The sequence below is a fragment of the Neolamprologus multifasciatus genome, chromosome 20 (assembly GCF_963576455.1).
Source record: "Neolamprologus multifasciatus chromosome 20, fNeoMul1.2, whole genome shotgun sequence".
Lineage (NCBI taxonomy): Eukaryota > Metazoa > Chordata > Actinopteri > Cichliformes > Cichlidae > Neolamprologus > Neolamprologus multifasciatus.
The window spans coordinates 3,567,679-3,593,313 of record NC_140458.1 but is presented as its reverse complement, the minus strand read 5'-3'; the positions used below and the strand labels follow the sequence as shown (position 1 = coordinate 3,593,313).

The following is a 25,635-nucleotide window of genomic DNA, read 5'->3' as shown; positions in this document are numbered from 1 at the left end:
TGGTACGATTACTGATGGTTATGTAGCTGGTTAATGTTTTAATACATGAAGAGAGATCAACAACGCAAACAGAACACAGACAGTAACAGATAAAAACCATTTTATTTATTTTCACTGTCTTCAAGTTATTAACAAAGAAATCGAAGGAATCCAATCTGCCAAATTTAACAGGTATTCAAGCAATCATGCAGCACTCTTTGAAATGACATGTTGACAAAATATCATAATAGATAAATGTTAGAATAAAAATTAGAGAGTTAATTTAACTTATAGGACCTAAAAGGTCTTGATGCATTTTTCCTCTCACGATGGTTTGGAGTTAAAGGATGTGGAAAAGGGTCTGGTTTTATAACTTCCTGTGTGTGTTCTGGCTTGGCAGGATATGATGTAAGGGATAAGTGTTGATACCAGTGAATAACGGACTTTAATGTGTCAGTAATGTCAGTATCAGCAACCTCAACCAAACAACAAAACAATAAAACAGTTTATACAATGAATGAAGTGAATTTGTGCTTCACTTAAGTAATATCACAGGGTGTTCATCTCATCACCATTAAAAAAATGTTGCATTTCATTAGGTTTTTGTGGTATTTAAACTTGTGATTTAACGGCCTTTTATGTGGCAGAGATAAAGGAGACATTTATCTCCGCCACATAAAGACAGCACAAACGTTTTGAACCCACGGCAGAGCAGCAGACATGGCAAAGACTTGGAGGACCAGATGAACTTGGGGCTAACGTCTCAGTGCAGAGTAGAAGAAGATCACTGAAACCCTGAAACCTCACAGTGTCAGTTCTTGATCCAGCTCTCAGTAAAACAGCCGAGTTACAGTATCTACGCTACGGATGGGAATCAATAAGAATTTTGTGATTCTGATTCCTTATCGATTTTCATTGGCTCCGTTTTAAGAGTCACCACCGTCACTAAGCAGCAAGAAGAAATGACATTCATGCAAATTAATTGCATGCTGGAGTCAAACGTCTGTGCGTGTTTGAGGTATTTGCCCTCGTTGTTGTAGTCAGTGTTTAATATTACACAGAATACACAGAATGCTTTTCTTAAAAGTAATGCAGTATGTTACTTAATTAGCTCTGGGAACAAGTAAAATAGCTGAAACACTGTCTCATAATCACCATTTAACTACAGCCCCATGCACCAGTGCAAATCCCTAATAAGGACACAGACAGGAGGACTAACAATTCCAAGGAACTGGAATACTGGGAACCGGTTTTCTACAGGAACTGACAACCTGCTGCTGCTCCAAACTCAGTGGATGATCACAGCTCGTCCACTCGTCGTCCTGTTTGCTCTCATTGTTACACAGATTATCACTCCAACCTGTAGAGACAAGAAATGGGTGTATCACTTCAAAAGCTGTCACTCAGAGATGCAGCACATCTAGCCTGTTCACAGCTGCAGTGGAGGCGTGGCCTATCTTAACCTATCTTAGCTTCTCTGAGCTTTCATGTCAACATGTACACTCACTAACCTACATGTTTGAACATCGAGTCTATTGTTCCACGGTGGAAGTGAGCTGTGAAGAGTCATAAATGATCCACGAACATCTTTTTAAAAATGTACTTACTGCTGTTCAGTTTAACACAAACATCTTTGTGGTGGCTTTCTCTGTAATATCACCTGGCTAGTAAACATGGAAGCAGCCATGAAAAACACGGCTAAGTTAGCTATGAAATATAGAAATATAGATCTGAATGTTATCTCAGATGTGTACTGCATATATTTGTATATTTGTTTGGAATTATTTCTATTGCAGTACAATACTGCTGAGTGCAACACAGAGTGACTCCAACTCTTTACTGACCTCAGAGTCTCCAGTCTATAGTCAGGACTTTCCTTAAGATCCAACAGCTGCTTCACATCTGGATCCCGTAGGTTGTTTTCCCTCAGATCGAGCTCCCTCAGATGGGAGTGGTTGGTCTTTAAAGCTGAGACCAAAAAAGTACAGCTGATCGCTGACACACTGCAGCCCCTCAATCTGAGAAATTAATGAAACATTTAAGTTTAGACAGATTTTAAAATTTTAACCTGTTTAATAATCTGAAGCTAAAGATGGTATAGGATGTAAAAGGTTAGGAAACAGAGACTTCAAACACCTCAAACCAACAAGATATTTTATTCAGCAGAAAAACTCATAAAAAGTAGTTTAATATAACTGATAGATTCAATAAAGACACAATCAAACGAATCCTGTGCATCAGACAAGTCAAAGATTTATCCTTTCAGCCCAAGTTCATCAAGCCATAAAATGGAAATGTTAACAAAATGATGATAAATAAAACATTTTTATTTAAATAAACATGAATATATATTTGACTGTCATCTGTCATTAATGATCCAAAAAATGAGTCCATCACAGTCCTCTTGTTCTTTTGTTTTCTTATTCTCTTTGTTTCCTTGTTTCCTTGCTCACTTTTTGTTTACATGTGTCAGGCGTGGTCCTCCTTTGTGCCTACTCTCTATGTGAACTACAGGTTAACATGATTGCTTTAAGGTTGAGGAAATCATCCAGTTGACACCAGTTCATTGCCTCACTTAGCAAGTTATCCCTGTGACTTTCTATTCCTCTTTTCACGATCTTTCCTTCGTGGAGACTCTTCCCAGCCTGCAGGGATCCCTCTCTGTAACCCAAGGAAATCAGCACCCCTCCAGTTTCTAGCTGCTCCTCTCAAAAAAGATTGAGCGCATGTTTAAATCAAAAATGGGATTGATTACTTAAATAGCAAAGCTGAAAATCTTTACTGATATACATTATGTTGTTTGTTAAAAACAAAATCAACAAATCTTTGACAGCTGGATTCAAAATCACACCAGAAATCAAAGTTACGATTATTCAAGCGTTTCTTACTTCTGCACAAAGTAGTTGTCTGCAACTGCTTCCATTTTTGAATCTATATAATTAGCTGCCCTTTGACTGAGCTTCTCACTACAGGGCTGGACCTCGTATAGGCACAAATTAAAAAGTTGTTCATCTGTTTCAGGTTGTTGTTAGCATAGCACTGCAGCCTGCAGCCAACCCACATAAAGTGGGGCGTACACTCTGAGGCTGACCTCAAAGAAAGTGAGTTTAATAATGTTGCTTCACAGTTTGTAACATTTTATAGACTAAACTAGTTAAATTAGAGCATATTTATGAAATAATTACATTATTTAATGACTTAGCCATCACCTTGGTTTTAATTCTAATATAACAAAATTTTCAGATTGTGCTTAATCTACTTGTTTTTTTAGGTTTTCAGTGTGTTGTTCAACATTGTTGTGCAACATTGCATCCTGCAGTTATTAGACTGAAGCAATAAAGAAGAAAGCATTAGGATTAAATCCTCTGCAGGCTGCCAGCCTATACATTAAACCTTTATATTTATATGACCACACAACCAAAACATTTTTGCCTGACCTGAGCACTTCCAATCTGCAGCCTGGACTCTCCAGATAACCACACATGTCCTTCACTCCTGAATCTTGCAGTGTGTTGGCACTCAGGTCCAAATCTCTCAGATAGTCGGGGTTGGACTTAAGAGCTGAGACCAGAGAAGCACAGCTGGCCTTTGACAACCTACAACCCTTCAGTCTGAAAAAAGAATTTAAAAAAGGCAGATTCAGATTCAGTTATTTATTAAATACAGCAAATATAATGTATATTCGTTTTAAATTTGCACCTATACTATAAATTATGTACTAATATACAAATCATTGCAAATTACAGTTGTGCTTTGTTCAACAAAGACATCATTTTTGTAGTTTTCCCTTTGTACACCACTGCAGTGGATCAAACAACTAATATGTGATTGAAGTGTGAACTTTCAGCTTTAATTCAGGGGGTTTAGGAATTACAGCTGTTTTATTAAATAGTCCCTCATTGTCAATATGATTCCTGCTGTCGACGCTGATCATAAATGTGCAGACTTACAAAAATCATGCACGTCTACCAAAAGTTACAGAGTACTGAGAACTAAACTTTATTTTTCTGTGCTTTGACTGCAGTTCAACACAGAAACACTGTACAAGCACAAATACACCAACTTGCTCTGTGACTCAGACTTCTGAATCCTCAAATTAGTTTAACATCAATATTATGCTGTCAGCTGTATCCCATCATCTGATAATGGAGCCTGTTTATAACGGGGTTACTTCACAGCTCAACAAAAGAAATATCTTAACACTTCAAACTACAATGCTCAATTTGAAGAGAGGAAAAAAGCAAGTATTACTCAGTAAACTGACCTTAGAGTCTCCAGTCTGCAATTTGGATTCTTTAGTCCGGCAGAGAGCAGCATCACTTCGGAATCCTGCAGCTTGTTAAAGCTCAGGTTCAGCTCTGTCAGATGGGAGGGGTTGGACTTCAGAGCTGAGGCCACAACTTCACAGTGAGCTTCTGAGAGCTCACAGCTAGAAAGCCTGTAAAAAAAGAAGCACATTTTACAAAACATAGTGTTATGAAGTGTCTTGATGCATGCTCAATCGTCCAAGTAAGGAAATCCCAGAAAGTTGATTCTGTTATGGTAAATGGCCTGTATTCATATAGCGCTTTACTAGTCCCTAAGGACCCCAAAGCGCTTTACACATCCAGTCATCCACCCATTCACACACTGGTGATGGCAAGCTACGTTGTAGCCACAGCCACCCTGGGGTGCACTGACAGAGGCGAGGCTGCCGGACACTGGCGCCACCGGGCCCTCTGACCACCACCAGTAGGCAACAGGTGAAGTGCCTTGCCCAAGGACACAACGACCGAGACTATCCAAGCCGGGGCTCGAACCGGCAACCTTCCGATTACAAGGTGAACTCCCAACTCTTGAGCCACGATCGCCCCCCTGTTTATCCGAATGTAACATTTTCAGTGAGAGAAATGTCTCTTGGAGATTGAAGAAGTCACTTGTCACGTTTCTTCCACTGAAAACGTTACGTCGAGATGAACAGAATCAACCTTTTGGGATATTGTTATGAAAGTAAAGATTTATTTTGTTTTTCATCATCTAATCTTTAGATTTTCTAATAAGTTTTATTGAGTCAACAGAAGCTGACAAGAACTAGCAACACAAGGCAACAGCATTTGTTTGCACTGATTGCACCTAACAGAACCTAAAATATGTTAGCAGGAGTTTTAATTTTAAGTTTCAAACCATTTTCTAATGAAAATGTGGAAGTTTACTGTCCATTCTGACCAAAATATGAAGAGTTTCCTCACAGAAACTCCAACTCATCTTTCTGTTGAATTCTCAATCACAGAAAAATCTGAAATCTTATCTCATCTTAATTTTGCCCTTTGGCTCGAAGCTGCTAACCTGAACCAAGTTTATAATGTTAGTCACAGGCAGACTTACTGAGCCTTTCTGCAATTTCTCACAGCTGGGATGAGTCTCTGTTTGCCCTCCAGTGTGGTGTTATATTCACCCAGGTTCAGTTCATTCACAACCTCTTCTGACATTTGGAGAATGTAGGCCAGACCTGAGCAGTGGATAACAGAAAGTCTCTGTGATCTCCTTCCTGACTTCTGGAACTCTTGGACCTCCTGATGTACTGAGAGGTCATTCATCTCCATCAGACAGTGGAAAATGTTGAGACTTCTGTCAGGGGATATTTTTTGGGTGTTTATCTCCTTCAAGTTGCTGATGGCTTTCTGGATGCTATCTGGATTACTCTCTCTCCGACCTAGCAGGTCTCTTAAAAGTCTCCGGTTGGACGTCAGACAAAGGCCATGAAGAAAGCGGACAAAAAGGTCCAGGTGACCATTTTTACTTTTGAGAGATTTCTCCATAACTTTGCTCAGAAAGTCATCTAAAAATAGCACATGGGTAGTTTTATTTCCAAAATTCCTAGACATCCTAGAAAACTTAGGGATTAGGAAATCCTCCAGGATCTTGCTCTGTCTACTGGTGAAACAGTGGAACATGTAAACGGCAGCCAGAAACTCCTGAATGCTCAGATGAACAAAGCAGTAGACTGGTTTCTGGAAGATTACACACTCTCTTTTGAAAATCTCTGTACAAAGTCCCGAGTACACCGAGGCCTCTGTGACATCCAGACCACACTGCTCCAGGTCTTCTTGGTAGAACATGATGTTTCCTTTGTCCAGATGTTCAAATGCCAGCCTCCCAAGCTTAAGAAGATCTTCAGGAGTAGAAGCCTTATGGTACTTCTGAATCTTCCTCTTGGTCTGATCCAGCAGGAAGTGTGAGTACATGTCGGTCATGGTCTTGGGCAGCTCTTCTCTCTGCCCTCCAGTTAACATGTGCTCCAGAACTGTAGCAGTGATCCAACAGAAGACTGGGATTCCACACATGATGTGGAGGCTCCTGGATGATTCTATGTGGGAAAATATTTTGCTGGACAGCTCTTTATTACTGAATCTCTTCTTAAAGTACTCCTCTTTCTGAGCATCAGTGAAACCTCGCACTTCGGTGACACGGTCAACACATGTAGGAGGGATCTGATTGACTGCTGCTGGTCTGGAAGTTATCCAGATGAGAGCCGAAGGAAGCAGATTGCCTTCAATGAGGTTTGTCAGCAGATTTGTGACCGTTGACTTCTGTGTGACATCAGACATGATGCTCCTCTTAGTGAAATCCAATGAAAGTCTGCTTTCATCCAGACCATCAAATATAAACAAAAGTTTACAGACAGCGAGCTTCTCTGCTGTGACCTTCTGTAATGTTGGATGGAAAACCTGGAGCAGCTCCAGGAGACTATACTGCCCATCTCTGATCAGGTTCAGCTCCCTGAATGAAAGCAGAACCACCACACTGATGTCTTGGTTTTCCAAACCTTCTGCCCAGTCCAGAGTGAACTTCTGCACTGAGAAGGTTTTTCCAACGCCAGCAACACCGTAGGTCAGAACCACTCTGATCACTTTGTCAGATAAGGCTTTAAAGATGTCATGACACTTGATTGGAATTTCATGGAGGGTCTTCGTCTTGGAACCTGTCTCCAGCTGCCTCACTTCATGTTGAGTATTAACGTCTTCACTCTGTCCCTCTGTGATGTAAAGGTTTATGTAGATTCTGTTCAGGAGAGTTCTTCTTCCTGTTTCTTCAGATCCTTCAGTTACAGTTTCACATCTCTTCCTTAGACTGATCTTATGTTCATCTAAAAGCTCCTGCAGACCAGCAACTGCTAGAAGACAAAAAAGAAAGACAGAAATAAAATTAATGAAACTTTAATATCAGCATATAATCATCTGGAATCTTCTCCTATATCTTATAAAGCATAATGTTACTTTGCACAGTGCTGCTCTGACCAGCTATATGTCGTCCAAACGTGGCTGTGGCTGTTTCTCCACAGTGGGAAACAGGATCCTTTGTCTTCTCTCTGTGCATACAAAAGAAAATGTATATTGACCAGTACACATACAATACAATACAACTTTATTTATATAGCACATTTAAAACCAAAGGTACACCAAAGTGCTTCACAACAAGGTTAAAACATAAGATAAAAGACTATAAAATAGAACAAAGGTGCAGACAGAATAAGAAGTAAAACATTATAGCATGGTTTAGAAGATAAAATTACAGGGTATTCATTAATATAAGGTGGGGGTATTTATTCAGTGGGAGATTAGTAGGAAGATAAGTAACACAAGGGTAAAATATAGGGGGAAGTGCACTAACTAACTGAAAACGCTCGGTCAAACAGGTACGTAACATACATTAAAATAATAGTCTAATGCAAACAAATAATTATAGAAAAATATATAATCTTTGGTGTATAAACGCTAGGGTTGGGCGATACGTGAAAAAATATGTAAAAATTTTCCAACCGACAATCGTCAGTCCAACAATCCCTGATGGCCGATATAGGCGCACATGCACAGACTTTATGATCAGTGGGGCAATCATGCACGGACTAATTTGCAAGTTTACAACACAAATTACTTTACCATGGAAGAAGATATTAAATTTAAAAAAAGAAAGAAAGAAAAAAGAAAAAATACAACTGCATTAAAATGATATTTTGTGATGCCATTGTTTTGGCAGACACTAGTTTAGGCAGAAATCTCTGACTTCATTTGCCTCGCCCCATGTTAGGTATGAACTGCCTCTCTCTGTAGACCAGCCAGTTCAGAATACTTTCTTACTTTGTGTCCGATTGTCCAGGTTCATTATTAAACGATATAGGGACAATTTTGGAAGAGTCACTCCTCATAGACAGACACTCTGATCCTGGAGACGCTGGGCTGCATCTGGGCTGCTGACCTCTGGGAACACAAACATATAATATTTAGCACATTGTTCATCTGCATCTTAATGTTGCTGGAAATAAGTCACTTATTATGAGTACAGGACTGAGGTTCTGGAGGTTTTCGGTAAAAGCAGAAACATTCACTGTCCCAGGGTCTCAGTTTGGATTTTATTTATATCACTACCACAATGAGTGTCCAATGAGACTTTTGACAGTCATACAGGAGTACGGACTCTGCTGTCAGCAGTGAAAGGGAGTTGGTGAACTATTTGTCTTGGGTGGGGAACCATATCTATTTGTGTTTCTCCAGTTTTCTGCAACAGTTACGTTAACTGCTTATTTGAACTTGGTCACAGGTATGTTGTTGGGCACTACCACCTAAATTTTGTGTAACGATTCGGTGTTCAGGGCTGAAACTCTGCAGGTTTCCTGTGTCAGCTACACAGGAATAGGCACTATTTGCAGTCATTAAATGAGCATGGTTAAACAGTTTGCCTTGGGTGATTAACTACATTTTACATCACACCCGAGCATAGTTGAGGCCTGAAGCCTGTTTTATTTGTGTTTGTAATCTTAATATGTCTTTTTTCCACAGTTATGGATGTGAGAGACTTTGATGAAAGCTTTGGGACACAAAGACGATGAAGGTCAGTCACTGCTCTACAATAACTATATTCCAACCTTATCTGTAACATATTACTCAGGAACATATTCTACCTTCTATAGGTACATACTGTCATGGTCGCTGGATCTTGGACACAGGTTTGAATTTTGTGATGTTGGGGGTTTTATAGTTCTGTAGCTTTGGTTATGTTTAGGTTATGATGTCAGATTTAGTTTGTGCCTTATTCCTTGCTTCTCTGTTTATTCCTGCCTCCTTCGTCTTTCTGTGCTTTACTTGGTCTTCTTTTGTGCTGGGCATCAGGTTAATCTTGTCTCGCTGTTCAGTTGTGGCTCTCTTCCTGTTTTATTTTGGTGACTGTTCTTCTTTGTATCCTGTGTCTAATTTCCTTCCAGGTAATTATGATAGTTTACTGCTGCTGCGTTCCCACCTGTTGCCTTTTCCTTCATCATCCTGCGTGTCTCTGTATCCCCTCATATGTTGTTGTGTTCTCCATCATGAGTGTGGCCTATTTCATAATGTGTTTTTAAAATATCTGACACATAAAAACACAAGAAGTCCTTCATGTTTTCATGTTACAGCTTTTCTGTTCAAATAGGTTTCTGATTTTGAAAATCACTGAAGCTTTTCTGTGTTAGTGTCGTCCTAACAAACCATCTTTGTGTCATTTTAGAGGAGAAATAGTCTCTTACTTTGTGTTTGAGACTTCAGGTTCATTTCTGAAGTGCATAGGCTCGTCTTTGGAAAAGTTAGACAGAGAGTCGAATCCTGAAGTCTCTGTTCCTTTTCTGGGAACACAGACATATAATATTTAGCACATTGTTAATTTGCATCTTCACGTTGTTGGAAATACGTCACTTATTATGAGTACAGGACTGAGGTTCTGGAGGTTTTCAGTAAAAGCAGAAACATTCACTGTCACAGGGTCTCAGTTTGGATTGTATTTCTATCACTACCACAATAAGCTGATCTTACAGATATGGAAGCATGTTTGTTCTGCCTGCTAAGGGAATTTTCTTCAGCTCATTTTACAGCAGAAACATTTTCTTACTTTGTGTTTGAAGGTCCAGGTTCATTACTGAAGAATGGAGGATCATCTTTGGAGATGTTACTGTTCACTGACAGACACTCTGATCCTACAGACGCTGTTCTGCGCCTGGGCTGCTGACCTCTGGGAACACAAACATATAATATGTAACACATCATTCATGTTGACGGTATCTGTCTTGGTCCCAGGGTCACTGACCCAGGGTTTGGGGTTTTGGGGATGTTTCTTGTCTTCAGCATCTCCTGTGGAAGTCAGTCTCCATGTTTATTTACCTCCCTGTCTCACCAGCTGTGTCCCTTTTCAAAGATCCACATCCTAAATGGTCATTCTAAACTGGTAAGAATGTAAGCAAATTTAGCTGTATAAGCAGCTAATAAAAGAACTAATCAGTGCAGTTGATATCAATGCTAGTTTGCACTGAACTCTTCTTGTTTCCTTTTCCCAATGTCTTTTTGTAGTTTTTTACTTGATGATAAGGATGGAGGTTTTAAAAAGTGTAAAATATGCATTTTTCCAACAAGAATCAGTTTGTCTGCGGCCCACAAGCTTGGTGAACAGTTTATATTGTCCATCTATTACTCAGGCAGTCCTCCCTATACATATTTATCTCTATGAGTACTGCATGCATACAAATGTAAGAACTCCTTCATGAGTTTCATTTTGCATTGTTTCTGTGCAAACAGGTTTTTAATCTTTAACATCCGCAGTGAAATTTTGCTCCGGATGTTCCACATCAAAGGTTTAGGGGGAACACTTCACTAAAATCGATCGCACACATTATTTCTTCATAACAAATAAATCATCTTCACTTCACTTTACAGTAGAAAACGGTCTCTTACTTTGTGTCTGCAGGTCCAGGTTCACTGTCATTTATGGAAAGGTCTCTCTTCATGGGAAAACAGAGAGATTGTGCACTGTCCTCCTCTTCCTCCATTTTCAGCCAGGCTCACCGGTAACTCAGAAATGCTGAGCATTAGCACAGAATACAAACCACTCTCATGACTGACAAAACAGGAAGTACAACACACACACAGAGAGACTCCAGCAGTAAACTGAGTTGTCAGTCCACTTCCTGAATTAGCACATCATTGTTTTTTCTTCCAGTCCACAGAGACAGCTGACTGAAAGCAGACGAAACATAATGTCGGCTTAAAGCTCACATTCATTTCTTCCTCCTGCTCCGTAGTTTGCAGGGACCTAGATCAATGGAGAGGAGATGCTCCTCCCTTCTCCATTTACAGGAAATCACATGACGTCATCCTGGGTGTGTGTGTGTGAAAGAGAGAGAGAGAGAGAGAGAGACATACGAGAATACATAAATATATCATATAATTAGGCTTCTAGATTTATGATTCAAGAACTTTCAGAGCATCAAATCACATCGATCACATTCTCAAAACATACACTTATATGGACAATGATGGTTTATATATAATCTGAGGCCCCCTAATGGTAGACTTCTGGTTTTATTGCCAAAATGAATACTTTCATTTCTAACTGGTAAGTCGAGTGGCATAGTGAGTAAGCGAGCAGGTAGCAACTTGATTCTAATCATGTAGAAGTTAATAGTTAAACATTAATGTAGCTCCATCAGTGAGTGTCAGGGAGACCTTTGGTCCAGCTTGGTTGTACGTCTCTTTTCTTACTATCAAAGACAACAGGCCTAAATTTAACAGCCACTTAAACATTGCTATCAGAGTAATCTAAACTGGGTTAACCCTTAAAGGTCTTTACACTTCGGGTTGGTTGTTTATTTTATGAAAAGAAGCTAGCATGGAAGAAATATGATACCACTACGTCACATTTTTTTAGAAGGTTTTGGGAAACCTGATTAAAAAGGATTTATAAAAGTCTAGCTCTTGCACCTGACATATTTTTTTGTTGAGGTTCAATGCTTTTAGTAAATTCAACATGGATTCAAAAATCATTCAGATGTGCTTTATAATAGTAATAATAGTAATAACTCAGTTTAGCACCTTTCAAAAGACCCAAGAATGCTTTACAGAGGAGCAGAAGGTTTTGTTGAAGACGTGAGTTTGAGAAGTTTTTTGAAGGATTCCAGTGATGGAGCGTTGTGAAGCTGATATGGAAGAGTTGCAGAAGGTGGTGGCCTCCAGCCTGACGACTCTGTTCCCAAAGGTATGGAGGCTGGTGCGCGGGACAGAAAGCAGGCCCGTGGCTGAGGACCGTAGCATCCAAGACTGTGTGTATGGTTGCAGCAAATCAGAGAGATACTGAGGGATCAGGGTATTGAGGGGTTTGTAAGAGGATCTTGTAAGTAATGTATGACTTGACAAGAGGACATTTATGAGGGTGGGGATGATATGTTCTCACAGCTGCCCTTCCCTGGGATGTGGGTACTTGCTGGTTCCGGGGCTTGTGGCTGGATGTTCTGGCGCAGTCTTGACCCGCTCCCTTGGTGGTCTGGGACGCTTGTAGCTCATCTTTGTCCTGTACCCTGTACTGGGCTTGCACCAGGGGGGTCGGCCGCCCGTCACCTCTGGGACTCTCACCCTGTGGCCATGGGCGCCCCATCTAGGGCCTCCTTCTTTCTCCTCCTGGGTTGGGCACACAGATGTTGCTGACATGTGTGGCCTTGGGACTTCGGTACTCTTGGGGGCTGCCTTAAGACATTGTCCTGCTATACCATATATAATGTAATAACTGAAATAAGATGAATAGAAATGAATAAATAAACACGTAAAAGAAACAGCTGAACAAGAGGAGCCTATAGAGAATTTATAGAGCTGATCTTGGAAAAATATGTTTGCATTCAGGTCATAATTCTGATTGCAAACGCTGCCAAACAGGACAGGATTTTTTTAGCTATTTTAATAAGAGCAGTCTCAGTACTGTGGTGAGTTCTAAAGGGTTCAGTGAGCTCACAGAGGTTTATTAAACTTTCTTGGCATGACTTTAGTCAGCATCGTTCCTTCACATTTTTATGCATCCAACAAATACTTTGCATTCAGAAATATTAATTACTGAAAGACTAAACAGGAACCTAATCCACTGACAGTAATGAAACTGTGCATGCAAGCAGTCTTTAACAATCAAAAAAGTTACTGTGTAAACATTAACTGCAGTTCTCAATTATGCCACAGTGTGGCACTCTAACACAGAAAAATTACAGAAAATCAAAGCCTACTCTAGTTTACACTGATTTGAGTGCCGTCTAAATGACTATAAACCGTGTGTCACCATAAGAAGTAATCAGAAGAGCAGTGCTGGTATGATTATTTATACTCTATCAGGTTTATAAAACACAGGGATGATGGTATATTCATCAGGATTCACTGACTTACAGTATATATAATATATTGCTTACACAGATGAATGTTTTATTATCTAAGACAAAGGCTGTGGCTCAAGTTTAAAAGAAAAGTTTGACATTTAAAAGTGTTAAATCATAGCAAACCAGAAGAAAAGAAGTAAGCAGGTCCAAACAAGGACCAACCAGTCCATCATCTATAACCAGGACATCATCGAGAAATGAGTGTAACTAACTACCAGTAAGGGTGGACTCTAATTTAAATACATTTTGAACAGACAAATATTAAATATACTTTCTAAGACAGTTCATCTTTTGTATAGACACATAGTCTGTCGTAGTTCTAAATATGCCTGCTCATTACAAGCAAGCTCAGGAAAAGAGAACAGAATCCCAGATTAGCAGGAGAAACACTCATATGCACAGTTTAAGCACATATATGTGTTTGCATAATGTCTGTGAATAATTCTTATTGAGTCTGCACTTCTTAGGGCAGTTCACACTGAAACACAGTCATTTATACTTCTTTTGATTCCTCTAGAAGTCACTGCTGGTTGAAGTTTTTCTTCTGACTCCATGGCCGAGTCAGGGTATGCTAATGCACAAATTCCTGCTGCTGTTTAAAACTCTCCAGATCATCAGGGCAGAGCTCGTCATAGCTCAGCAGACAACTGTTACCGACAATTCGTGCCAGCTGTAGAGAGAAGAAATAACAGAGGTCATGAATTAGAGTTTACAAGAGTCATAAAAAAATATGATTACTACATATCAGGCTCTGCGTGTAAAAACGAACAGCGACTAAGTGTAAGGATGATTCTCTGAAATAAGGGAAAGGAGTTTGCAGGCTTCTGTCTGACTGACTTTAAAGAAAAGAGAGAAAAAAATCAAATTTGATTGTACAACTATCTGGTCAAAAAGATCCATGTATCTATATCCATATCTATATCTCTTCAAATGTCTTGGCTCCAACACTTCTTTACTTGCTTTAGAAATGAACAGAGGGCCTCTTCACCTCTACCTCCTGAACTCTTGCTCACTGTGTCAGAATTTTAGCTACTTCTCAGCCTCCTTTAGTAATGATGATACTTGTAACAAATATGGTTACAGCTCTGGAGGCCAGGAGCTTGAAAGAGTAGTTGTCAAACAGCTAACTGATCATCTGCAGAGGAATGGCTTCAGTTTCAGTCAGGTTTCAGAGCTCATCACAGCACAAAAACAGCTTTAGTGAAGGTTACAAATGATCTTCTTATGGCCTCTGACAGTGGACTCATCTCTGTGCTTGTCCTGCTAGACCTCAGTGCAGCGTTCGATACTGTTGACCATGATTTATTACCGTGATTAGAGCACGCTGTAGGTATTACAGGTACTGCAGTGGTTTGAATCATATCTATCTAACAGACTCCAATTTGTTCATGTAAATGGAGTCTGTTATACATTACATTATACACGCTTCCCTTAAGCCAGGGGTCTGCAACCTTTAACACCCAAAGAGCCATTTGGACCCGGTTTCCACGCAAAAGAAAACACTGGGAGCCGCAAATACTTTTTGACATCTAAAATGAAGATAACACTGTATATATATTGTTTTTTACTTTTATGCTTTGTGTGAACAACTAAGGTGTGTTGCTTATGAAATCCATGAAGTGCTACAGAGAAAATTACATTTTATTTATGTAATTAACACATTTTGAACTCTTAAAGAAATATAACAAAAGGAAAGACGCTGAACTAAAAGGATCCAGCAAACAAAAACTGTTGTGAGCTGCCACCCTCATATCGCCTTTGTGCTTTTGGAGCCTAGACCTGACTTTTAAAAAATAACTGGGGAAAAAAGCACTATGCTGCTAAAAAAAAAAATAGATATTTGCAAAATTCTGCCTAAATATGTATTTTACCTGGTTAATGTGTGTGCCGGGGCGTGGTCTGCAGTATGCGTACAGCAACCGTGTGTGAAAAGTGGTCAATAAAGAGATGCTGAAAAGCATGTTCATGCAAACATCGTCGGGTCTGCCGTGGTATGTTTACAATGGGACTTCTGCTCCTGAATCTCTGCGCACAGCGTCTGCAAATCAGGGCTTTCATCTTTACGCAGGACTGTAAGCTGTCATCTGTGAGGCGTGAGTGGTGTTTGTTTTTAACAGAGTTCACGATGGAGAACAGCTGCTGACATAATGTGGATCCAAAGATCCATAAATGGCCTACCTGGGGTTGAAAGTCTCAATAAATGCACAGCGTTTCGGCGGGTACACCGGCTTCTGCACATGTGACGCTTATTTTGAGCGATGAAAAAATAATAGAATATAATTTTATTTTTATATTTCAATATCACCATAATCTTCCAATTTAGAAGTACAAGTTAAAAAAGAACTAATATAAATAAAATACACTTCAGCTAAATACTTCTAATTTATTTTCCCAAACCACGCGGAGCCGCACTATAAGGACTGAAGAGCCACATGTGGGACCGGAGCCGCAGGTTGCCGACCCCTGTGTTAAGCAGTATTATTAGAAGACATAGCATACAATTTCACTGCTATGCTGATGACACCCAGCTCTATCTGTCCATGAAGCCAGATAACACACACCAATTAGTTAAACTGCAGGAATGTCTTAAAGACATAAAGACCTGGATGACCTTCAATTTCCTGCTTCTAAATTTAGATTCAGATAAAACTGAGGTTATTGTACTCGCCCCTGAAAATCTTAGAAATTTGGTATCTAACCAGACTCTTACGCTGGATGGCATTACCTTGGCCTCCGATTTTATATTTAAAAATAAAATCAGAGCCAGAGCCTTCAGCTTTCAGGCACCTCTTCTGTGGAACCAGCTCCCAGTTTGGATTCGGGAGACAGACACTATCTCTACTTTTAAGATTAGGCTTAAAACATTTCTTTTTGATAAAAGCACATTGTTAGGGTTGGATCAGGTGACCCTGAAACCTCCGTTAGTTATTCTGCAATAGGTCCAGTGTTTCACCTTCCCACTGTCACTGAAGTGTTTGCTCATAGGGGGTCATCTGATTTTTGGGGTTTTCTAAGGTCTTTACTAGTGCTGTCAGCGTTATTCTCGTTAATACGACGTTAACGCCTTAACCGCATTAACACAGCAAATTCCCATTCGGCCCATGTGAGGGTTGCACGGCGCTAACGCGTTAACACAGTGCAGCCCTCGCAAGCTTCAGTCTAATCTGCCTGGCTGACTTTCTCGTCCTCTCAAAAAATGATGACTGTTAACAGCTGCCGCTTTACTGAGAAAAGCAGCCAGTGAGGGTTTATAGGAAACACTCGATCTTTGCTCCCATACCAACTGTGTTTTATACAGTAGTGCTAAAAGCAGCATTGACTCAATGCAACTTCCTACTTACCACAGATTCTCCAGACTGTATTTTGAATTATTCACAAGATTCACCAGCTGAATCATATCTGAATCCTGCAGGCCGTTTCTACTCAGGTCCAGCTCTCTCAGGTGGTAGGGGTTTAACTCCAGCGCTGAGCACAGAAAAGTACAACTGGCCTTTGACAAAGAGCACTCCCTTAGTCTGAATAAAGAATAAAATAAAAAGACAATGTTTCTGTTTTAAATATTTCATATAAATAATCAAACATAATAAGTAAAAAAAGAGCTGTCATTATTACTAATCAAATCTTGCTATTTCTGCTGCACAACATAATAAAATCAGCTCTCATACACTGTCAGCTCAAGCAGTGACTTCATTTACATGCAGTTGTTCACAGCAAAAAACATATGCACACCCATTTAACTGCCTGTTAACGCTGATTTGCGTAATGCCTAATGGCAGTAACTCAATGTATTTAGGCATGTGGGCATGGTTAAGACAACCTACCTACTTAAGTTCAAATCAAGCAACGAGTAATTTTGAGCATATCAGGATTATTTGAACCACACAGGTGGTTCTGAGTGTTTTAGAAACTACTGATCTGATTTTCCCACAAAACCATCTTTAGGGTTTACAGAGAATAGACACAAAAGCAACAAGTTCTCTGAGTGAAAATCTCTTATTGATGCAAGATGGAAAATGGCCGAACTGTTTTGGGCCTCTAAATGCACAACATGTTGAACCTTAAAGCAGTTGGGCTACAGAAGCAGAAGAACACAGTGGGTGCCACATGTAGCAGCTAACAACATGAAAGGGTTGGGGACCACCAAAAGTGGACAATAGAAGAGCTGATAAACAATTGCCTTGTCTGATGTGTCTCGATTTCTGCTGCAACATTCTAAATGCAGTCAGAATTTGGCATAAACAAACTGCAGATCCGTTGTGTCTTGTATTAGGGACAGATAAAAGAAGATATTTGAACATGACTTTTTGTGAATTGAACCCGTAAGATCATCATTACATTCTGAGAACACAGTTTAATATGAAAACACAGCTGACCTCAGAGTTTCCAATTGACTGTGTTGCCACTCAAGAAAACCACACAACTGCTTTACTCCAGAATCCTGCAGCTTGTTGTAACTCAGATCCAGATGTCTCAAACGGGAGGGGTTGGAGAGCTTCAGAGCTGAGCTCAGAGTAGCACAGCTAATCTCTGACAATCCACAGTGCCACAGTCTGAATAACAAAAGAAGAAAGAAAAAGACAGATACAATTATTTCTGACCTAATGACATGCTCAGGTTTTAAACGTAGTGCCACATCACTTTATAGTATGTAATGCACAGATATAAAACTAATTCAGGGAAAAGGTATCATAAAAAAAATTCACTAACTGAAATAATGAGACTTAGCATTTCTCTAATGATGGTCTTGTATCTTGCAGGCATTCAGTGATAATTAGATTGGATTACTTTTTAGTTCCTCCTATCTATGTAGGATCGGTAAACCCTAGCAGGTATGATTACTAAGCTTTGGCTAAAATTTCACTGGTAGATGCTTCCAAACAATTTTCCCCCCATTAAGAGCAGTCTGTTACATATTTTAGCTAGTCTGAAATGGTACAAAATGGTGTTGTTCACTTTCTAAGCACAGAAAAGGATACTAACCAAAGCAAGGTTTTAAGGTTCTTTCTTACTTTGTGTACTTTTTATGTACGTTTTTGTTTTGGAAAATCCTGAAAATGTATATCCAAATTTATGAAGTAAATGTATTAAAAACAACAACAACGGTCAGGGTACTGACTTCAGGATCTCCAGTTTGCACTGTGGACTCTCCAGTCCTACAGAGAGCAGTTTCAGTCCCGAGTCCTCCAGCTCATTGAAGGTCAGATCTAACTCTATCAGATGGGAGGGATTGGACTTCAGGGCTGAGGCCAAGACTTCACAGTGAGTCTTTGAAATTCCACAGTCAGAAAGTCTGTGATAAGACAAATTTGCAAAAGACATTATCATGGAAGAAGATACTACATATTTATTTTTGCTTTTGCATTTAACATCAAAACAGTTGAGCATATCTTGTTCAATCAGGGAACCCATCAGCGAAAAGCCTTTTGGGAACAACAGCCAATTTGGGGGCTTTCCAGTGTAGCTGGCTGATATCTAGACCAAGAAGCATTCTGAGTAGAGATGTCAAGACTTTTGATCATCCAGGGCACCTCTTTCAATTTAACAGCTGCTCTGAAAGAAAGCCCAGCCACACCTCATAGAAAAATCATTGCTACCACTTGTATCTGCAACATCATCCATTCGGTCCGAGCTTGTCACCATAGGTGAGAGTAGGAATGAGAGTAGGATGCAGCAGCGTGTGCTGCACTGACCGCCAGCTAGAGTGAATGGCCCAAAATTTGTGTTGCGCTGACTACTGCACTCGACTTGTATGTCATTTTTTTGTGCTCACTCTATGTGTACCAGATGTGCCTGCTCTGTGTCATTTCAAAACATTGATCTCTCATCCATAAAAGGCAAAACATTGTAAGTATCCCAACTAGAGAAGAGTATGTCGTTTCCACAACAGTGCTTTCCTCCACATAGCTGGTGAATGGAGTGACTTACTCAATGGCTCCAGGAGGTCCCTATATATGTATGTAAACATGTGTCATAGAGTTCCTCGTTCATTGTGTGATTGAGGTTAGTGTGACTGTAGGCTTCGTTTCTCTTGGTTGTGCAAAGGTATGTCACATGTATAGCGGTTAAAGTTCAGCTGGGTTGAACTTTGACCACAGCATGTGCGAGTACTCTTGTGCAATAGAAAAGAATAGGTTTTGGAGTACAGCGCTGCACATGCCGCGTCCTATGTGAAAGGGCCTTTAGACTTACAGAGCCTTTCTGCAGTTCCTCACGGCTGGGATCAGTCTCTGTCGCCCTGCCTCTGATGTGTTGTACTTGTTCAGGTCCAATTCATCCAGAACTTCTGACATTTGCAGCATGTAGGCCAGAGCTGAGCAGTGGATTTCATAGAGTCTCTTCTCTGATCTGTTCTCTGAGTTAAGGAACTCTTGGATCTCCTGATGTACTGAGAGGTCATTCATCTCCATCAGACAGTGGAAAATGTTAATGCTTCTGTCGGGAGATATTTTATCACTGTTCATCTTCTTCAGGTTGTTTATAATTCTCTTGATGATTTGTGGACTATTTTGCAAATGACCCAGTAAGCTTCCTAAAAGTCTGTGGTTGGACTCCAAAGTAAGGCCATGAAGGAAGCGAACAAACAGGTCCAGGTGGCCATTTTTACTTTGCAAAGATTTCTCCATGGCTCTGCTCAGAAAGACATCCAGAGATGGGATGGAACAATTAATATTTCCAGATTTTTTAGAGGTTTTCTCAAGAAAAGACTTTATATTTATAAAGTCCTGCAGAACATCAGTATTTTTATTGGTGAAACAGTGGAACATGTAAACGGCAGCCAGAAACTCCTGAATGCTCAGATGAACAAAGCAGTAGACTGGTTTCTGGAAGATCACACACTCTCTTTTGAAAATCTCTGTACAAAGTCCCGAGTTCACCGAGGCCTCTGTGACATCCACACCATACTGCTCCAGGTCTTCTTGGTAGAACATGAGGTTTCCTTTTTCCAAATGTTCAAATGCCAGCCTCCCGAGCTTTAAAAGACCTTTCTTGTCAGCCTCCATCAGCTCTTCTGGACTTGCTTCTTCTCCCTCATGGTACTTTTTAATCTTCCTTTTTGTTTGTACCAACAGGAAGTGTGAGTACATGTCGGTCATGGTCTTGGGCAGCTCTTCTCTCTGCCCTCCAGTCAACATGTACTCCAGAACTGTAGCAGTGATCCAACAGAAGACTGGGATTCCACACATGATGTGGAGGCTCCTAGATGACTTGATGTGGGAAAATATTTTGCTGGACAGCTCTTCATCATTGAATTTCTTCTTAAAGTACTCCTCTTTCTGAGCATCAGTGAAACCTCGCACTTCGGTGACACGGTCAACACATGTAGGAGGGATCTGATTGGCTGCTGCAGGTCGGGAAGTTATCCAGACGACAGCCGAGGGAAGCAGATTCCCCTGGATGAGGTTTGTCAGCAGCTGGCTGACTGATGACTTCTGTGTGACATCAGACAGCAGCTTCCTGTTGGTGAAATCCAATGAAAGTCTGCTTTCATCCAGGCCGTCAAAGATGAACAAAAGCTGAGAGACAGCCAGCTTTTCTGCTGTGACCTTCTGTAATGTTGGATGGAAAACCTGGAGCAGCTCCAGGAGACTATACTGCCCATCTCTGATCAGGTTCAGCTCCCTGAATGAAAGCAGAATCACCACACTGATGTCTTGGTTTTCCAAACCTTCTGCCCAGTCCAGAGTGAACTTCTGCACTGAGAAGGTTTTTCCAACGCCAGCAACACCGTAGGTCAGAACCACTCTGATGGGTCTCTGTTCTTGTTCTTGCTCTTGTTCGGGTAAGGCTTTAAAGATGTCACAGCACTTGATTGGAGCATCATGGAGGGTCTTCTTGTTTGAAGCTGTCTCAAGTTGACTCACTTCATGTTGGGTATTAACCTCCTCACTCTGTCCCTCTGTGATGTAGAGCTCAGTGTAGATTGCATTGAGGAGAGTTTCACCTCCTGTTTTATCAGTTCCCTCAGTCACAGATTGACATCGCATCTTCAAACAGATTTTATGTTCATCGAAAACTTCCTGAAGGCCATCATCTACTGAAAGACAAGAAAACAAAATTTATATATAGTTTTTTACATATATTTATGTATGTGTACATATATTTATATGTGTACATATATTTACCATAATTGGTTCTGGATTTTTTTCCACACGGGGGACAAGTGTCTCTTGATGAATCAGAATCCCGGCACAAATCGATGCACTGTTTGCAGAACAAGTGTCCACAGATGTTAGAGACTGGGTCATTCACGACATCCTGACACGAAGCACAGCAGGACACGGGCTCCTGCACACACTTGTTCTTTCTGTGGATAGAAAGGGAAACTTATTCTGGCCATGTGGCTAAACATGAAGTTAATTAAGTTGAAAGTCTCAGAATGGTCTATTACTAAGTCAATGCTCTTTCTTTACTTATCAAGCAATAATCATTTCCTTTTACACCATCAGAACTTATATTAATCCAAAACACGAGCTCTCAGCACCCTGTCGACACATCTGTTTACAAGGAAGAGGGTTTATCATGACAGTATTTTCCTGATATCTGCTTTTCGGTCTCTTCCTGAGGACTCTACTACCAAGCAGCATTTTGTCCACCTGTGAAGGTGGTTCACTTCTTACCGAGGTAAATCGCCATGGTAACCTATCCTGTTACGTTCAAGATTGGAGATTAACTGGTATAAAATAATCCCCTACTGACCAATCGATTAACCAGAAATTAACATCACCATTTCTAGAAGATCTCTCAGACATCTATGGGAAGAGTTGGAGGGTCTAAATCAGTGGTGGGGAAACTCCAGGCCTCAAGTGCCTGCGGGGTGGGGATGTATCCTTCATCCAACACAGCTGATTTAAATGGCTAAATTACTTCCTCAACATGTCTTGAAGTTCTCCAGAGGCCTGGTAATGAACTACTTAGTTGATCCGGGTGTGTTGACTCAGGGTGATATCTAAAACCAGCAGGACACCGGCCGTTGAGGCCCAGAGTTCCCAGCCCCTGGTTTAAAGTTTTTCAGTTAGTTTTTGTATTTCCCTGATCTGGGATGGAGTTTACATGTTCTCTCAGTGTTTGTGTGGGTTCACTCCAGAAACTCTGGCTTCTTCCCACAGTCCAAAGGCATGCAGTAAGTGGAGTTAGGTTATTACCTATACGTGTGAATGTGAGTACGAATGGTTGTCTGTCGCGCCATATTAGCTCCACGACAGGCTAGCATGGTAAATTGGAAAACTGCACTCATATAAATGAGTATATTTATGCTTCACATTGTCAATACCATGCCTGAAACACAAAAAGTGTGCTAGTTAGATATATTTTTTAAAAAAAGTCTTTACCCTACATTTAGTTTGTGGGTATCTGGTCACCCTAGTCCCTGGGTGGAGTCCCTAACTATGCAGAGGTATCAGGTAGTTGTGGTATTTAACAAAAACAATAAAAATTAAATTATTACATATGAATTGCAGGGAAAAAACAAAAACAAAAAACAGGAAGATCAAAATTATTCTACAACTAAAGACACTACCACTGATTCTGGCTCATTTTCAGGTCAGTGTAAAACAGAAACCGCCTCTTACTTTGTGTCTGAGGGTCCCGGTTCATTACTGAAGTTTGGAGGACGACCTTTGGACCAGTCACTGGCCATAGACATACAGCTGGGCACAAGGGACGATGTTCCATCCTCCTCTTCCTCCAAATTATTGTTTCCCCTAATGAGGATCAACAATACATAACAAATATAGATTTTTTAATTTTAATTTTTTGTTTTCTGTTGGTAGCAAACATTTTCACAACAGCATTATTGTTCTATAAGAATTAATCCTGCTCCTCACATACAAGGTCTTAAATAATCAGGCCCCATACCCTGAATCCTCCCTTCAGCTAGGGGATTCCCATGATGCAGTATTTCTTCTTCAGTCATGTTTCTCATTCACTCATGTGTTAATAGACATCTCTGCACTGAATCATACTTGTTATTAACCTCTGTCTCTCTTCCACAGCATGTCTTCTATCTTGTCTTCCTTCTCTCACCCCAACCGGTCGCAGCAGACGGCCGCCCCTCCCTGAGCCTGGTTCTGCCGGAGGTTTCTTCCTGTTAAAAGGGAGTTTTTCCTTCCCACTGTCACCAAGGTGCTTGCTCATAGGGGGTCATATGACTGTTGGGTTTTTCTTTGTATGTATTATTGTAGGGTCTACCTTACAATATAAAGCGCGTTGAGGTGACTGTTGTTGTGATTTGGCGCTGTGTAAATAAAATTGAAACAGGACACTTTCCGCTGACCTCATAAGAAGTTTGTACGTACACTACGTTTGAAATCTGTTTTTATATTTCATTTTTACTCTGAAACCCTTAAACAACACCAAGTCTGCTGCTGACACAACAGAAATGAAAACTGTCAGGAGCGGATTATGTTCCGACTTTCGCAACACGTTTTCTCTGAGTCTTTCATTTAAAGATTGTTTTAAGTGTATTATAGATTCTATGCTGGGAAATAAACTTTATATGTACAGTTTGCTGTTTGATTTTACTGTTACTTTTTCTGTGTTCTTTATAGGTTTATCCTTCACATCATCATTACCATGCCTGAAACCCAAAAAGTGTATTAGTAAGATTTTTTTTTAAAGTCTTTACCCTACATTTAGTTTGTGGGTATCTGGTCACCCTAGTCCCTGGGTGGAGTCCCTAACTATACAGAGGTATCAGGTAGTTGTGGTATTTAACAAAAACAATAAAAACAAAACAAAAATCAGGAAGAACAACATTATTCTACAACTAAAGACACTACCACTGACTCTGGCTCATTTTCAGGTCAATGTAATGCAGAAACCGCCTCTTACTTTGTGTCTGAGGGTCCCGGTTCATTACTGAAGTTTGGGGGACGACCTTTGGACCAGTCACTGGCCACAGACACAGGAGACGGTGCTCTGTCCTCCTCTTCCTCCAAATTATTCATCTTCAAGCACTTGTAAACAACAATTCTGCGAACGCACAACGTGAGAATGAAGACAGGTTTGTTCAAAAGTCGCCCAAGACCAGTACAGACACAAACACACACACATACATACACACATTACCTGGACTTTATGTTAAGTTCAACAAACCTCCGCAACACCCGCTGGTTTCACTTTCTGTTTTACACCTTCTCCACCACTTTACGTTTGAGGAGATCACGTGACCACAGTTTAACCTTCTTATAGGATGATGGCATTTCAACGTCACAACTGCAGCAGGGTTTGACAGTTTATCAACACTTTTCTAGATTTCTCATCAAAATGACCTAAATCATTGTCAGATTTCCACACGTCATTAAACTGGTTAAACATAACGGAACAAAGAAATATTAATTTTGCACTCTGTCGCAGGGCTATGAGAGGGAGGGTATGGAGTCCTTTACTGAATGTATTGGTTTAATTACTCATGTTTGCTTAATTTTCTTCTGCCCTCAAGTTCTCTCTATGGATGAGAGCACGTAAGGTACCAGATGTGGGATTCATTTATAGTTGTTTATTATGATGATCCACTATTATCATGAATTCTCTTACTTTAGATTTAGAGTATATTTGGATCCTAAAAGTCTTTTAACATCTATTAATTAAAAGTCATATTTATTTAAATAAGAAATTGAATTTTTACAAAGACAGGGACAGATTCCTACTGAGCATGTGCACTGGACTAGCTTGTTCCTGCCTGGTGAAATTAATTGTCCATAACAGCACCTCCTGCCTAATGATCCTTCGAGGCTTTGATTTTTATGAAAGCTTAATTTAAACTCCAGAACAAAATTCTGAAAAACAGTTTCTCTGTGTGAATGTAAATAACTTTTTAAACTGTGAACAGGCAGCTTGCGTACTGAAAGATAGAAGATGACACCACACCATACAGCACCATTGATAAAACTCTTTATATCGAAACTTTTACATTTGTTTTTAAAAGCACAAAGTCTCCAGAAACTCTTTAAACTCACTGTTACAGATAAAGGTATTTCTTCACTGAACTTTATTTACATGGTGCAACAGGACTTTCTGACACCAGAACATTCACTGTCCAAACACTTTTGACATTCCTGCTTTCTTCCTGCTTTAAATGAAAATAAAAGGTTTACAGCTCACATGTTTTTCAGGTTTTTGCAGAAGAATATACGACTGCTCTGCAGAGTAGAAAGAGCAAAAAGGAAGGAAATCAGCATTATCTAAACAAAACACAATGAACCAAACTAAGAGATCTGGTCTGTTCCAAATACATTGAGGTAGAAATGTTCTGACATTAAAGCTGCTGAAGAGAACCGAGGATCGACAGAAATCCTGTTTATCTAAGTGCTGCAGGAATTAGTCTATAACCATGGAAAACTGTTTGGTAAGATGCCTGAAATATGCTTTTTGTAACGGTTCTGGGTCAGTTTCAAACCAGTATTTTGAGTTTTGATTGTTAGTTTATTTTTGAATGATTGTTGTGGTTTTTGGCGCTAAGATGATGATTA

At 40.1% G+C, this 25,635-nt stretch overlaps 1 protein-coding gene across 1 annotated transcript; it reads right to left on the bottom strand.

The window, feature by feature from the left end:
• Positions 1-83: 83 nt before the first annotated feature.
• Positions 84-24,317, bottom strand: LOC146494113 (uncharacterized). Its single transcript, XM_085145922.1, has 19 exons — positions 24,233-24,317; positions 23,996-24,136; positions 22,735-22,866; positions 21,289-21,470; positions 19,355-21,200; positions 18,282-18,455; positions 17,539-17,715; positions 16,506-16,680; positions 12,236-12,428; positions 10,710-10,815; positions 9,874-9,993; positions 9,515-9,610; positions 8,097-8,216; positions 7,236-7,327; positions 5,344-7,132; positions 4,244-4,417; positions 3,417-3,590; positions 1,824-1,997; positions 84-1,339 (listed from the first exon to the last, which is right to left on the bottom strand). The coding sequence occupies exons 2-19, from the start codon at positions 24,109-24,111 to the stop codon at positions 1,330-1,332; spliced, it is 5,850 nt and encodes a 1,949-aa protein (XP_085002048.1). The 5' UTR covers positions 24,112-24,136; positions 24,233-24,317; the 3' UTR covers positions 84-1,329.
• Between the last annotated feature and the right edge of the window lie 1,318 nt (positions 24,318-25,635).